At 38.3% G+C, this 16,993-nt stretch overlaps 1 protein-coding gene across 4 annotated transcripts in view; it reads left to right on the top strand.

The window, feature by feature from the left end:
• Positions 1 to 16,993, top strand: part of GNAI1 (G protein subunit alpha i1) — a 36,321-nt gene that overhangs the window by 631 nt on the left and 18,697 nt on the right. For 2 of the 4 annotated variants that reach the window (XM_026095030.2, XM_064505087.1), the window contains exon 1: positions 35 to 454. In XM_026095030.2, coding sequence (XP_025950815.1) covers positions 337 to 454 — 118 coding nt within the window. In that variant the 5' untranslated portion in view covers positions 35 to 336. Of the gene's footprint in view, positions 1 to 34; positions 455 to 16,993 lie in introns of those variants that run through there. The other 2 variants (XM_026095029.2, XM_064505098.1) reach the window with 2 other exon arrangements.

Here is a 16,993-nt window from a genome sequence, read left to right as displayed (position 1 = left end):
CCCCCCGCCGTGTGGGCGGTGCGCGGCCGAGTGCCTCTGGAGGGGCGGGGCGGGGCGGGGCGGCGCCGCGGGAGCGCCAGCTTCTGCGGGCGGCGGGAGCCTCCGTCGGCAGCTCTCTGTCTTCTCCTTCGCAGCCTGCCCCCACGCGCACCTTTCCTCTTGCGTGTGAGGTGCGCTCGTCGTGTGTTGCATTCGCTGCCGTTGCGCTTCAGGTGAGGGAGGGGGGGAAGGAGAAAGCGAGCGAGGAGGCGTTCACTCCCCCTCCCTCCTCAGCGCCTCATCGCCGGCGCTACCCGCTTCTCTTTCCCCGGGAAAATACAGCAGCCCCCTGCCAAGATGGGCTGCACGCTCAGCGCCGAGGACAAGGCGGCTGTGGAGAGGAGCAAGATGATCGACAGGAACCTGCGCGAGGATGGCGAGAAGGCGGCCAGGGAGGTCAAGCTGCTCCTCTTAGGTAAGGGCCCCCCTGAGGTAAGCCCCCCCCCCCAGCCCTGAGGTAAATCGTGCCCCTCCCCCAAGTCCTGAGGTAGATCGTGACCCTCCTTCTCCTCCGAGTCCTGAGGTAAATCGTGTCCCCCGTCACCCTCTCCTTTCCCCCAATCCTGAGGGAAGCCGCCCTCCCGCCCCCCTCCCCGGGGCCCGGAGGTAAAGCCCCGCCCTCCCCCCCCGCGCTGAGGAAGAGCCCCCTCCCCGCGGGCGAGGCCCCTCGGGGGGCGGCTGCCCCCCCCCCCGGGGCGGGCGGGGGCCCGAGCGGCTGGTGTGGGTGCGAGGGCGCCTCGGCGAGGCGGGCCCCGCTCTGAGCAGGCTCTGGAGGGCCGCTGGACGGCGGGGTGCCTTCCGTTAAATATGTGAGGGGCAGAGCGCCGCGGGGCGGGAGGGGTGTGCGCTTGTGGCCCCTCAAAAGTTCTCGGGATGAGGGGAGACGCAGCAGCCTGCTAAGGCAGGCGGGCGCTTCGGCTTTTTTCACGGTTGGAGGCAGGGCCGTTGTGGAGAAGCGACACGGAGTGGTTTGTCCAAGGGCCCCTGCTTTGAGGAGAGGGGCCTAACTTCCATGTGGAGGGGGTGACGTCTTAAGCTTTTGTCGTGGGTCCCGTGTACATCTGCTGAGAGGAAAAATTTATGGAAGTTTTAGGTTGGGGGAGATTGGTTCTGAATGTTTCTTTTAAAACATCTGCTTTATAAGCTGTTATTGTAAAAATGAAGTGCAGAAAGCATGAAAGGAACACAAGAGAAAACACCATTTGACTTTTTGTATTGCTTTATTTTTGTGGAAGCTGCTTATGTTGCTGAAATCTTACAGTATGAAGTAAAGTAAAATCTTAATGGGGATTCTGCCGTGTGTAACGTAGTGAATCACCTTATGCTTTTTGTGTTATTAAATTTCCTCATAATTACTTGCAAACTTTTTGAGTATTTTAAGTGATACACTTGTGTGCAAAGATGGGTACAGTAAGGTTGCTTTTAAAAACTACTATTAAAAAAAGGAAACAAGGTTTTTAATTAGGAAGCATCTTCTTTCAGAACTAAAACTATTGTGCAACTTAGATGGCTGAGTGAGATTAGCCTTGTATTGATGTTGCAGTGACTCTTGACTTAGCCTTCATAGCCTAAACCAGAGAGGATTCTTCTAACGCGGAGTCAGAATGTTGTTGAATTGCTGCTTTCCCTGTGCTGCCACTCCCCTCTTGGAGCTACAGTTTCAGGCAAAGTTTTTTAAAATATCAGCCACTTTGTCACTCCATTCAAAATTGATTATGCTAGAATACTCATCTACAATGCTTTTATCACTAAATCATTATTGTAGTAGACCTCTGAAAAGTTCTTCTTTCTGTTGCTGAATTATTTTAAGATAACTCCAGACAATTACAACTTGAAGCACTTCCATGTGCAGATGAAGAGTTGAAACACATCTAGTGTGGGCTGTGTAGCAAGTGTTCTAAAATGTATGTATAGACTACATCTTGCTTTTGAGGGGAACAGCTCAGCGGTGGGGTTTTTGTTTGTTTTCCAGAAAGAGTTAGGCTTTTGCATTTTGGTTGGTAGTGTGCTTAGTCCTGTATTGCTTTCGAAGCCTTGGTAATGGATTGTTGAATGCAAATGTTATCAGGTATGTGATCGATAGTAATAGTGTAGAAGATGTTCTTACAATCTCTTTTGAAGGTGGCAAACTAATGCTTTATATATGTTAGGGTTTTGGTAAGACATTGCAAAATTCTAAGAAATCATTTTAAGTTTTGTACGAAACTTTCATTATGTGTAGTGTTGTAGTCATCTTTATGTATTTCATCATATTCTCTGGATATGGATGAGTTCTACATCTATAGAAAAATGCTTTAAATTCCTTAAACTTGAGAATGAATTTTGTCACTGTATTTTTAATTGTTTAATGTTCTTATTTATAAAGTCCAGTGTTACTAGCTTATTTCTAAGCTTCTCAAATTCTGATTTTTTTTAATACAGGAAAACTTCTGAAAAAAAAGTGTTTTATTTTGGAACCTCATGAGACATCAGGATGTGCAACAAATGGTCGGATACATGCATTTTTATCATAATACACCTCAGTTGGTTTAGTACTTCCCCCTTCCTCATTAAAATGAGGGGTGAAAGCTAGGGAGCTAACTTCTGTTAGGACTACTGCTTGAGTCATTATTTAAACAAACACTTCATAAGTGTTCCCTGAACTTAGAATGAGATGTTGGGTATGTACCCATTCATGCATTTGTGTATTTCACCTTAGAATGCAAGTTTTCCTGTTACATTTTCCTCGCAACAGTATTGGATGTAGAAAATGTTATGTGAATGCTTTATCTGATAACAAAACTATTTTAAGGTACTTCCACTAGAGTCACTTTCTTCCTTAACACTCACTTTCCCAATTGCGTGTTCTGCCCATGTGCCATAGATGCAGCAATACAACCAAATAGAAGATAAACTATTTATGGGTTTGTTCTGCTAAAACGATACTGAAATAAAAGGAAAAGCCCAGGTTGTGGTCTGCTGGCAGGAAAAGACAGTGTGTGGGCCATCAAAAATATCTTGCTTATGTAGAAAATGTGCATGTATCTATACGTATTGACTTAGTAAGATAAACTTGCTCCAGCATCTGTAAAAACTATATTTTTATGTGGTGATTAGAGAATCTTACTGATTATCTACTGTTTGAGCTAGTATGTTCAGTTGAAGGAAGACATGTTTATAAAATTAGTTTATTTCTAGCTTTTATATTTAATTTGTTCCATTATATGTTTTTTAAAGGTTTGCCTAAAACAGGAAATTGCACTGATTTAATTAAGAGGGAGATGTGACATTGCCTAAACCATTGTGACTTTATGATTGATATCACTAATTTAAATTCAATTTATATTTTGTTGCCCTGTTTCTAGGGAGAAGCAGCCAGATCTAAGCTGTTCAAAATATTGATGCTCCAGATTATCCAACTTCTTTCATACCTTCTTTCATGTAGAGTGGTTCATCATTGCATATGAATTTGACTGTTGGTTGTAGATCAGGTGGTCTTGCAGTAGAAGTCCTGGATTCTGAACAATTGCCTGTCCAAAGCAATATTTCATCCTTATCATTCTGTGCAGTTTGATATGATACCCCAAAAACAGGAGAATCTCTTCTGGAAAATTTCTGTAAGAGCAGTTCTCTTTATTAGAAATAGGCTGAACTTGAGTGCATAGTTTGTAAGCCAGCTGGAATATACTTGTTTGTATGTGGAGTTTGGTGATTTTCTCTTTTAAATCGTTAAAGGTTTTTTTTTTTTATTTAAAATGATCTTCATTTCAATTGGTGTCTTCTATTTGTGATGAAGAAATACTTAAATTTCACAGGAATTCAAAACGAAAGCTGTAAGTGCTGTTTAATACACTGTCAAACACAAAATCTAACATGTAAAAGAACCTTTCCTTAAACACCTAATATTTGTATCAAGTTGATGGTTCTTAAACTTCTATTCCCTAATTGTTTGAAGTAATAATTCGGTTTTAGTGGGTTTGTTCTTTGTTTCTTATAAATAGGCTCATACACTTATTGTGAGCTGGATTTCTGAAAAGCAGTGTATACCTTGGCTAGCTTCCAGGTACAGGAAGCAATAAATTCAGGCTCTTTTTTTCCTTCTATGGTTCCTAATCTTAATTTTTGATGGCCAAAAAATAATAATAAAAAAAAGTCTGATGCTTGCAAAATGGATGCAATTCTACTGATGTTGGGAGGCGGTGGTTCTGTGTGCTGCATTGATATACATGTGATCCAGATCAGGTGTGGATTTGGAAATACGCTTCTGTTGAATTAGCCGAAGCACACAAGACTGCATTTATGCCAACTGCAGAAGAACAGACAGTACCCCATTTAGTGGAAAGCCTTCTGGTATGAAGTTAATCATAAGGGTTTTCTTGAATACATTCAACCTGGCAGTGTGAGTTTATAGGATTAGCACACTGTCTTGTGGATTGCTGAATTCTTCGCCTAATATAGTAAATGCAGCGTTCAGGTTCTTAGTATCATTGAATGAAGAAGGCCTTCAGATGTCTTGCAAATTTTTTAGGAGTGGGTCCTGGGATCTAGGAGACCATAGGCAATATACTTGAAGATTGCAGTTACGTATTTTTCTTTCTGGATAATGACATTTACAAATTTAAGTTCAGCAGATACTTTTATACACATGACCCATAGAGAAACTTTTCCACTTCTGAACTGTATTGTGATTTATGCTGGAACAGGGGCATGCCATGTTCTTAAAGCTATCTATCTTTTATTCCAAGATGGAGCACTGCTCTTAATCTTTTTCATTGCAGTTTTTGTTGCTTAAGGCAAGAACATGAACAATCATATCCAGTTGTTCTTCTAAATCTTCACATCCCAAACATCTTTATCTGTCTGCTTCTTCTGTACTGCTGACTTATGTCTGCTCAGTCAACTCACTCCTGCTGCATACTCATCTTTTCAGCAATATTGTACCCATAGTCCTTGACAATACCCGTTTTCCTCCAGACCTGGCTGCTGATATGGCTAATAAATATGTGCACTTGCACACAAGTACTTTTTGTAGCATTATTTCTCTTGCCTTTCCTCCGATGTATTCATTCTCTGCACTTGCAAACAAAAAAAGACTTTACAAGGCTTATGAAGCTTATGGCAGTTCTCAAAAAAAGCTTCATTCTCACAAGTGTTTATTGCATGCTTCAGAGATGTTGACCTCATCTTTATAAATTATGCCAACCTTGATTGTCATAATCTAAAAAGTTTCTGACAAAATAGTTCCTGTCTCACCTTCAGAGACAACTATCTATAGATATTTAGAAAGATCATGTTATTTAAAAGCTGTGCTCTGGGATGCAAGTGTTAAATGTAACATGCCCCTCCCCCCCCAACTTCCTTCTGTGTAGTCTGCTTAGAGGTTTGTAGAGGGGTTTGTTTGGGGTTTCTAAGAGCTGTCCAACAGACCTTTCAGATATTTATACTTGAAAGATTATTTTCCTGAAAGTTGTGAATATAATCCCCCCCGATTTAGAGACTAAAAAACACTCCAGTAAGATACTTTTTGGTAAGCAGTTCACTCCCAGCATCAGTGGCGCCTCGAGAACACACAAGTTCTGTAATATATGTGCTACCTTAATTATTTCCTTCCTACTCTTTGGGGCAGCACAGTTTTTGCCATCATTGTGCTGATACAACATTTTGCTTCAGTCCTACAGTTTTATATCACTGAAATGATCTTGTATTTAAGATAATGTATGTGAAGAGTTATTTTTCAACTTACTTCAGGACTGCAGTACAGCTCCTCACGTAGTTGTGTTGGCGCAATGTGAACTGGAGCTTTGTGTTGCAACAAGTTACGCTGTGCTGATTTATATATTCACATCTCTGGGGTAGCTCATTCTTGTGCTGTGACATTTTATACTTTGGTTGTTTTTGTACTCTGAGAGTGCAGGATTGAATAGAATGAACATCCTAAAACCTGGTAAATGTACTGTATTTTGAAACCAAGCTGTGAGTCGACTTCATAGGGTGAGGTTCTGAAGCCAGTTTTGCCACTGAACTTAATGCAAGTCTGCCATGTTGTCCTGTAATATGCTGTCTGGCAAGTGTCAACATAGAAAGTTGGAAGTAGAAAAGAAAGTCTTAAGTTGTTCTGTTCAGTGTGAAGATTTTTCTGTCATGGAAGCATTGAAATAAAGATTGAAACTGACTTAAATGGCTATTAAAAGCCTTTTTCATAAATGTATATTTGGGAGAGCCTGTATTGATGAAAACTTGCTAATCTAAAGTCATCTCTTAATCATTGTCCAGCTTTAGTAAAGTCAGATGTTCTATTTATTGACCTTGTTTGTTCAGAGTCACAATATTATGTTAGACTTTCTATAAATTACTGTTTTGTTGTTCTGTAGATGGGTCTTAGATGACTTCACCTGAGAGAGAGTCTATATGCAAAAATAAGTTTTTATGCTAGTAAGATATATAAAGAGCAGTAGGGGAATTCAGAACTCTGACGCTGAGCCAAAAGGATAATCAAGGTATTGAAAACTATTATACAATTAAAACAAAATAGCAAAACACTTGCTGGGATAGTTTTGTGTACCAGGAATGTATGCTTTCGCAACAAGATTTGAACTCATCTCAAATGCCAAACTTACTTCACTCTCCTTGTCCTTTGATTTGGTTTGGTAGGAGCAAGACAAGACTAAGTAAGATTTCTTGATCAGAATCAGGGTGAGGAATGAAGGAATAATATGACGTTATACTCTCTTTTCCATGCTTTCTGCTGTCTACTCGTAACTCTATGATGATGTAGTTGTCAAGAGCGTTAGAAACATGAATTTGGAAAATGTTTCTCATTATCATGGTTTTGCCTTTGGAATTTGGAAAGTTTTGGAGTCATTTTCAAAGTCTCTGGAATTGCCTATAGCTTGAGTACATCACAGAAGGAAAAGTATTATTTAATCTGTGTATGCTTTCCCAGCAATATGGCCTGAAAAATCACCTCGTGTCACAGATTCTATGTACATTATTCTTCTGATTTGAAAGTCTGTAGTCTGAGGTAAATTTTGACTTCTCAATTCATTCTGACTTATGAATGCTGATCTTTTACACATGAATAGAAAGAGGTTTAATTTATGGTTAGCCTTGTTTTCCTTGAGCATGATATTCCTGTTTCAGTTTTTTTAAATTTCTCATCATCCTTTTAGGATCCTATCTGATGGGATAATTGGCTTGAAGCATTTAATAATTAAGTCTTTAAAAAGAGATGAGTTGTTGATCATAGAGGCAAATGGATTGCTTTTCTTTCCTGACTTTAGTAACTGAATGGTCTTTGTAACTCCTGAATAACATAATTTCTTGTCTTTTTGGGTATTATCTTGATAGACATGCTTGAAAACCTCTATTTAATTTATCATATGTTCATATGAGGGAGATCATGCATCTCTATAAATGTCAATACGTATAAAATTCAGTATTTTATATACCTGTATAAATTGATATTGAAATTAAGTTATTCCTCATATCCTATTAATAGGATGCAGAAAGTAATTTTCATAAAGCTACTTGTTTTAAAGGCATCAGCAAAATTAAATGAGTATGCAATATCTTGATTTGTGAAATAAACTCTACATCATCGTTTTGTTTCATGCGTGCTTCTTAGAACTATAGTATAGTTTTGAGTGTATAATATACTTAGCAAAGGCTCCTTATTAACTATTTAGTTTGATATAAGAGTATCTAGGCAACCAAAATGGAAAGGAAGCCTTTACAATCGTTGCACTAAGCTGATAGCTTTTAAAGAAGAAATCAATGTACTGTAATGAATGATGGAATGTTGGAATTGTGAAGCAGGCTTATAATTTTTCATTTGTTTTAGAATTTAGTTTTGTTTTTTTGAAATGGAAGTACTAATCAGAGGCAAAGCTGTTGGAGTCAAATAGCTACATGTATCCCATCCTTCTGTCTGTAAAGTTCTGAAATCACTTTCTGAAATCACTTTCTGCATACATCTGTTTTTTACAGCATGGATGAAGCAGTTGTCATTTGACTCTAATATGAATCCTTACCCATTACGATTGTAAAGAAATTCTGAATTTCTGTGTGTGTTAATAGTTTTCAGTATAACTTGCCTGCTTTCTAAACCTATACTGCAGTGCTGGAAATAAGCAGTGCCTGTTGTCTAATACTGTAGTGACATAAACAGTTGAGCCACTCTGTGTTGCTAGAAAGGAGAGCTCTTGCAGCTGTATGGTTTTGCCCTCTCCTTGGCAGCTTTGACCGCTTCACTCAGTTTTGTGCTGGTTTAAAAGTCAAATTGACTATCCTTTTCTGACTTGGTTTGCTGCTAGTGGTCAGTTGAACTGATATTTCATAATGGTCTGGTGATCATGGAATGAGGGCATGGTGAGCACTGAATGAAGGCATAGTGGACAGCAGAAGCACATGCCTGATGCAAATGGATGCTGTGGGTGGGAGGAAAAAAGAGGGTAGAATGGAATTCTTTCAATTTCTGCCTTTGTAATAGTTAACAGTAAAGCTGGATGAGGCATAATGTGAAATTGTACGTTAACTTTCCTGTGAGCTTTAGTTGTTAGGTGTGTTAAGCTCTATTCAAAACCCACTTTTATTTTAAAACATCATTGCTAGAGTAGGAGATACTGCCTGTCTTTTTCAGGAAGTGTTTTGGTTAGAGCACTTGATGAGAAAATGGAGGCATGAGGCTTTTTTTTCATTCCAAGTCCAAAGACTTGAACCTATGTTTCTCCATTCTTCAAAATGCTATTTTCATTTATAGATTTTAGTCTTAGTGTGGAAGGATGTTTTTCTACTTAGCAGTTTGGATTACTGCAGCAAAGAATGTAAGATGGTAGTGGGTAAGAAGCATAACTACCAGCTCAGCGTCCAAGCTGTAGGCTACAGAGTAGAGTGCTAGACATTAGTCTCTGGTTAAAACAGTAAAGTTGTACTTCACTGTAAACTAAATAGTGTGTAAATGCAGTATTGGAATGTAACTTTAAAATTTGCCAGAATTGAAAATAGAATGTCTTGCAGTAACAGAACTAGGAATAAACAAGACAATTCTCTCTACTAAAAATAAGATCTATGAATACTCAAGTGTTATTTTGAATGTTCATTGATTTTTAGAATCTACCTGTGATTTATTATAGGGTAGACTGAAGGTAAGCTGTTAAAACTCTTTTAAGTGTTATCTGTATTCTCGATGCATTATATATTTCTTGAACCATTTTGGAAGTAGATTTCTCAGCTGTATGCTGATTTAGTTACTGATCCTTGATAAATCTGGTAGACTCTTAGCAAAACCATTATGTGCTTTCTAAGCTTTTAAAGGCATTAACAGGGATTCCTTCTAATGTGCTTTAGTGGCTCAGCGTTTGCTAGCAAAGCCTGTCATCTAATTCCTAGGTGAGAGACTACTTAAATTATTTTCTGTCTGCTTTTCAGGACCATAGGGCCTTTTGTCTTACCTCCTTATAGTTTGGGGCTAACAAGCTGCTATTTATGTAGATCTCTCTCTTATTCCTTACTTTTGTGCTTGTTGAGTGTGACTTGTTGAGTGTGACTGCCTGTGTTTGAACTGTATCAAAACTTCTAAACATTCAAAGATTTCTCAGTACAGTTTGAGACCAGTTGTTAAATACAAAGTCTGTTAAAAGGTAGCCAGACTCTTGTTTTAATACTCTTTAACCACAGATATTATTTTCTTTGTAGGTAGTTTTGTGTGGAAAAAAGGCATGTGTGTGTTGCAAAGAATATGATTGTACAAACAAATTTTGTGCTACTGGCTCAAATTGGAATAAAGAGTTGGAAAAATGTTTGCTTTTGAAATGTTCAATTTAGCTATCTAGGTTGATATTTTTCAATGTGTCACTTGAAGTCCCTACGACTTTTCAGTGAAAGTAGAGTGAATTATAGTGAATTTGACTATCTTACTCAGCTTATTTTGTGGATCTTAGTCTTCGAACAACAAGATAAAAACCCCTGTTCAGTTAGGGATGGATAAAGACTAAGAACTTATATGAACTCAGGTTTATTGCGCTACTTTTACAATAATGGGCTAACTTTTTCTATAGCTTCCATTGCCCTAGTGTAAACTTTGAGGATCCCCTTTTATCTCATTTGCAGATGATGCCTTGGTGTCATGTGACAAGTAGAGCTTTGAAAAATTCAGCTGACGCTTACATGAGATCTTTTTCTGTTTTGGGAGGACTGCATCCATACTGCCTTCTCATTTTCCCAACTCTGTAATTAAACTATTATGTAGTAATCTGAGATAGCAAGGACAATTGGATCTCTCATAATCCTAGATAATACAAGTAGTGTATTTCTTATGTTGAATTTTTTATGAAATTTCCCTCACCCTTTCATTCCCCCCACCCCCATTTATTTTCTATAAACCTACATAAAATTTTGGTATATATTTATAAGGACCCTTTTCATATATATATGGTGATATCTGTTGTTTTTAGTGGGCAGGTGGCAAAGCTTAGCAGTTAAAGTCCAAGTAAATACCTTAGAAATGGTTCAGATAACTGGCTCAATTTTTAATAACATTTTAAGGTAGAATCCTGCTAAAATTGTAAGATGATGTCTTGAACTCTGAGATCAAAAAAGACTAAATACAGGAACCACCCTCCATCCTGAAAAACTGTGTGTAGATTGAGATACAGAATACTCTTTTACTGTTGAGAACTGCAAAGAGGCCTAATTTATTTGATGTGCTGGCTCTCTGGTCAGCTGATGGTCTACTTGACCATGCTGATGATCCCAAATCAGTGGTTTTTTTGTTGTTTTTTTTGTTTGTTTTTTTAATAGCTTAATCATCCATCTGGGAGAGTATTGGGAGTATGGAGGGGAAGACAGGTTTTAATCCTAGCACCACTGTACTTCAGGTACCAGGAGGGCCCCCCATACTGTCAAGAAAATAAAATTCAGGGCAGTCTGGACTTCCAGGCATTTCATAGATATGTTTGGAGGTCTAGACAAAACATGCTGCAATGCTGGCAGAAATTGATAGTAACTTCACTGGTAAGCACCTGAGAGGAAGGGAGATGATGTCCTCACTGTCAGTGCTCAGCATTTATCTGATACTTTAGTAGTGTAGTGTAGCCACTCAAAGTAGTGTCATTAATCATATCCTTATTTCGTAATTGTGAATTGTATTATGTATATATTGTTTCTGAGAAAATTTTTACTTTTTTTTTACTTGCATTTTTACCTAACAAATTAGTCTTATTTTAATTTTCCTTTGTAGATCAATTATTTACTATCAGTAAAATTGCACTAGAAATATTCCCAGAAATTTCTGGGCTTTGAATTTTGAGCAGATTTGTGAATCTTTTAGAGGATAGCAGCATGGAGGCTAGCCTTGGTACATTTAAGAAGTCACCCAATAATCTTATCAAGCTGTTGTAGGCATTGATGAGTTAGATAAATTTGGAGCCAAAAAAGTGTTCCCTTGTTAGTAGTTAGCATACAGTTATCAGACAGCAAACTTTATTTCTACATGGATTTCATCTCTGATCATGCATCCATTCCCTTTTTTGGTTATGCCTGGAATTAACCAAAAAGTTTATCTCAAAACATTGAGTCTCAGCTTGTCACAGTCCTGTTAGGTTGCTTTGTTTGAGGTGTCCAGCCTATGCATATGCCCTAATTGAAGAAAATGCTTCAGATTTTAACATATAATGGTATTCTTCATCTTGTAAGACAGTGATACTGTTCTCTTCTTAGAGATATCTTGTACACTCTCAACAGATACCTTTTTTTAAAGTAGCTTTGGTTCCAAGGTACTGTATTCCCTTTTGAATGTTTCACAGAGATTCTGAAATACAAAACCTGGGATAGCATAAAGGAGAGCACCAGTACAGAGACAATGCATTCACAGTATGGGTTAGGTTATAAGCAGGGCAGATAATGGTAGTAGGATCACTACTATACAGCAATAGCTGTACAGCCAGTAACTTGAAACAAACAGTTGAGGGGAATGTAGATACAGGAATTGTTTTGAAAAGCTAGATTTAATTTGCATCTTCAGAAGCTATATGTATGCAAGTGTGTGCTGTACATAAAATTGCACAGAACAAGTAAGTCTACTAGGATGTTTGCTTGTCACATACATATAATCCTAAGCAAAAATTATTTCATAACATCTTTGTCATAAAAAGATATTAAACATTATTTGAAATTTTGACATGGAAGTATGAATTGAATTTCTAGCTAAAGATGTAAATAGTTATCTTAAAGTTTGCAAAATGGACCATGCATTCTGCTTGCTTCATCGTAACCATTATTCTTAAGACTTCATTGAGTTCCACAGGTTATACAGAATATAAATGAACACTTTTCCTTTGTTATTTCAATACTAAACTTTTAATTTTTTTATCACTTACCTATGTATTTGCAATAGTAGTCTAGGTATCTAGGAAAATTAAAGCAATTTACTTTAAGTTCGTTGGAGGTCTAGATCTGGATAAATACACAGGACATTGTAACTTCGGTTACTCTGTAATTGCATTTTGAGGTAACGTTTTATATAAACAATTTCTTAAAATGGTGCTTAGGACATAATATATTGACTATATTTTATTGTGTACTGTTGATTTCAAAGGTGTACTTAGAGCAGTGTTGAAAACCTAGGAAAGAAATAATTGGTTTTTGGTTTTGTTAGGGACTTTCCAAAAGTGACAGTGTATTGCAGAATTGCTTCTAAGCTAGAAATAAGCAGCATGCAGCTACTGTTAACGTAGAATTATCTCAGATCTTTTATCTGAGTCAGTGTTGTAATTTTAGAATCTGTCACTTCTGTGCTTTCAGCCAGTGATGATGTAATCTGGGACTCGCACTTGTTACTACGTAGTTAAGTTACAGAAATATTTTCTTCGAGGTATTACTCACACAACTTCTTAATTCATTCAGAGTTTCCTGATGTGTTCAAACTTCAGTAGTTATGGAACTGCAGCAACCACAGAAACATAATTCTTGTCTGTGTGTGTGGCTTTAAAAAAACAAGGAGGGAGTGAAGGTGTTGGAGGGGAAGAATATGACAAAAAATGAATTTTGCGGTAGCGGGTATAGCTGTGTGGATGCTGATGTCTGAGAATGTTTCATTTAGTGGTCCACCTGTGTGGTGGAAGTGTAGCAACAAGTTTTCCCTGCTTGTGGGCTTCTTGTAGTAACATAGATATGTTCTGAATGTAGTAGCAATATCTGGTAATGTGTCATGGGGCAATAAATTTAAGTGATTATATTTCCAAGCTATCTATCTGTCCTGCCCTTTTGTAAAAGACTAGTGAGTCCATAGTAGAAACAGCAGAAATCACTGGTCGTTTAACTTGTGCTGTGATTAGTGGCAAGTGAGGAACAGGTATCATTTGTTTTGTGCCTTCTCCTACAAAGTGCTGGCATCTGGCAGAAGACAGGTAGGACAGTTGTGGGGAGAGGACTTTACGGCAGGTGAATCCAAAAATTTATGAGTCAGTGTATTTTTATTTTAAATTTCAGATGTGTTTCTGTGTTTAAGTTAATCTAATACAATTCTCCTGCTGTGCAGTTGGAAAAGTTGAGAAATGTCTATTGAAAATTTTATCGTAATTATATTTTTCTCTTGTCCATACTTGAACTCTTCTCACAACATATAAGATTGTTCTACTTGTTTGTAGGTTCTGTTCCTTTGTCAGACTGAACTGGTGCTTCAAAACTAGCTCTGTTCCACTCTTCCAATTTTTATCTAGGTCCTCCCTTAACTACTTTTCTGCCCAAAATTTAGTCTGAAGTTATTCCTCTGTTAGTGTTGCCAGGAGTATCTTCATGCTATTAGGTATTATTATACTTAAAACTGGTTTCCCTGAAGAGGAATACTCTGAACTTTAAGCAATTTGGAATGCTTTTTATCATGGCATATGGGTAGATTCTTCAGTAAGCAATTAGTAACTGTTTGGCAAGATAGGAGTGTTATTATTTAGATCTCAGTACTTACAAAAAGCAGTTTCTGTGCTTGAGTTCATAAAACGATTCTTCTTGAAATTCATCATTCTGGAATGCATGCTTTGTAGGAAGCTGTCAATGCTAAATTTATTGGCAGTAGTGAAGCTGAAATCAAGCATCAGAGGCCATCAATAGCATCCTTTACTAGATGATGGAGGAATATACAGTCAAGTCTGTCTAAATTTGGATGGGGTTTGGTTGTGAGAGAAAGAACAGCTATCCGTCATTTTATGTGCAACTCTCATGAAATATTTAATACTGCTCGCTCTTGTTTAAGACTTTCTAAAAGCGAGTTCATGTTTTGCTCTAGGTGAGGACAGCTTATTCACAGTGAGATAAAGGAGGGAATTTTGCATCAGTGCAGCTCTGCATCTGTCAGAAAACCTGGCTGAATCCTTCATTTAGGAAAGCAAAATAATGAATCTCTTTTCAGTATGGGATAGTGAGTAAGGTGTCATTTTCTTATGTACTTGATAATCAGCCAAGATGCAGGCAAAAAAAAATACTGTTCTTCCATTTTCCAGTAGATAAAATAGAGAACGCATGTTCCAGGAGCTCACTGTAGGTGTTGGGTGCTATGTAACCAGTTACTTTTTGTTTATATGGTTTATATGATTGTGGTGGTGTTACTGAGAGAACTTTTGTGAGAATTACAGATATTTGGTATGCTTGAATACGAACACCATAGAGAAACATGCATATTTCGTTCAACAAAAACTGAGTAGAGAGAATATGGGAAAACAGTTGAAGTTACGATAACGTGACCAGGCCTGGCAATCACCTGCTCAGTTAGTCAAATGTTGTAATTTTTTAAGGGAAAGAACATTCCACAAGCTAACGTAAGTGAAAAACAGTAATAATATTTCTTTATTCAATTGTCTCCAAAATTGCTGTTGAATTCATAGTGGTAAAAAAGGAAAAAATACTCTTTTCAAATAGTTTGAATTAAATTATTAACAGAAAGGAAACTAAAGATTAGTTTTATTCATGAAACGATTAATGGACTGATGCTTTTGTCTCATGTTTGTGCTTCAGTGAATAATCAAGTATTTACAGATTAAGTGTTAATTTGTATTATAAATATTTTAAGTGTCACAGTAATGATTGACTTTGGTAATGGTGTCTCTGAAAGTGTAACTTTAAAAGGCTTTCGGTCTCTTAGTTGGTGGATACTGCAGGTGTTCATGTTGTGGTGCCCTTTTAATCTTGGAAGATATGCATAGACCTTGCCTACTCCAAGAAAACTACTATTCCTGAATTTGTTCTGTTGTCATAACGTGTAGTATTTATCAGCAGCTTGTAGAGGTCAGTGTTTGTTCTCTTACATTTGTGTTAAATACAGTTTTTTGTTCATATTATATCCTGATACTGAATTTCTGTAGCACCTCTGAGTCTGAGAACTATTGCTACTCTGCAGAAACCTGCAAATAAGGCTTATTTTTGATAAACATGGAGGTTAACTAAAGATGGCATTAAGCCAATCTTAGATTGAAATTGGCAATCCTACTCTTTATTCCGTAGCTGTGTACTTCTGCAGCACACTGTGTTGGCGCTAACACTCATTCCACTGTGTGTTGGAGGAAAGGAAATCCAGCTACATCAGTAACAGTGTTGGGGAGGAGGTGGGACAACTTTTGGCAGCCAAGCAGGCCTGAGCTGGCTTGAGACTGTGATGAAACTGCATATTTGGTTTAATCTGCCAGGAGGAACATTCTGAAGGCATCACTATATAGCAGACTAGTTAAAATTTACAGAATAAGTTTAACTTGAAAGAAATGTGTGGGTGTCACCTATTGGCAAGTGTCAGCTTGAACCCTTGGCTTAAAGCAAGGATAGCGTCAAAATTAGATGCGACTGCTCAGGGCCTTGTCCGGTTTTGCCTTAAAGAACTTTAAGGTTGAGATTCTATACTCCCTCTGAGCTAATCTGTCCCAATGCTTAACCACTACCCTTAAAACAGTGTGGTGGTGGTGGTTTTGGGTTTTTTGTTGTGTGTTGTGTTTTTTTTTTTCCCCCCTCTGCTTGTATCTCTCCAGAATTTTCCCTGCTGCAGCTTCTTGTTTTCCTCATCTCTCTTTGGGCACTCCTGGGAAGTCTGGTTCTGTCTTAAGGTATCTAAATGGATTTTATGAAGAAGACCACAACTAGCCCACTCCTCCTACTGCCCCTAGTCATCTTTCTAGGATGAAAAAACACAGTTCCCCATAGCTTCTCTTTGTATGCTATGTGTTCCAACCCCTTAACTATTTAAGGGGGAAGAACTAGACACAGTGCTCCAGAAGTATATTTGTGAATGCTGAGTAGTAGGGAATAGTGGTTTCCCTTGAGTTGCTGTCTGCTCTTTTGTCAGTGCAGCTGTGTGTGTGGTTGGCTGCTTGCTTCTGCAGGTTATCTCAGTTTCTCCAAGGCTGTTCCCTAACTGTTTAGTCCGAAGAATGTATTGTTGTACAGTTACTCTGTGCAGGATCAGGACTCTGCATTTGTCTGTTCAGTGTCATGAGGTTCCCATCAGAGCATTCCTCTAGCTTCCCAATGTCCCTCTGAGAGAGCACCTCTGCTCTACAACACTCTGACCACTTCCTGGCCTGCCAGATCGATGTCATCTGCATCCATTTGATGTGGGTGCATTCCATCCTGTTATTCAGGTCACTGATGAAGATGCTAAACAGTATTAGCCCAGTACCTGCCCCCGAAGATTGCCTCTTCTATCTGGCTTCCAGTTAGGTTTTGAATGATTGACCACTACCTTTTAAACCTGCCCCTCCAGATTTTCAGTCACCTTGTAATCCACTTGATATTTCCCCAGTTTGGTACAAGGATGCTCTAGGAGATGGCATCAGGAGCCTTGTGTAGAGCCAATGACTTCATCTGCAGAACCAGCTGTTTCCTTGTATAAGGAAATCAGATTAGTTGGGCACGGTTTGCTCTTGGTAAGTTTCTACTAACTATTCCCAGCCACCTTCTTGTCCTTCGTGTGCCTGGAAATAACTTCCAGTAGTATTTGCTG

Source organism: Dromaius novaehollandiae, chromosome 1 (assembly GCF_036370855.1).
Source record: "Dromaius novaehollandiae isolate bDroNov1 chromosome 1, bDroNov1.hap1, whole genome shotgun sequence".
In the NCBI taxonomy this organism is placed as follows: Eukaryota; Metazoa; Chordata; class Aves; order Casuariiformes; family Dromaiidae; genus Dromaius; species Dromaius novaehollandiae.
Note: the sequence above shows the minus strand (reverse complement) of the source record. Positions and strands in the feature narration are given on the sequence as shown.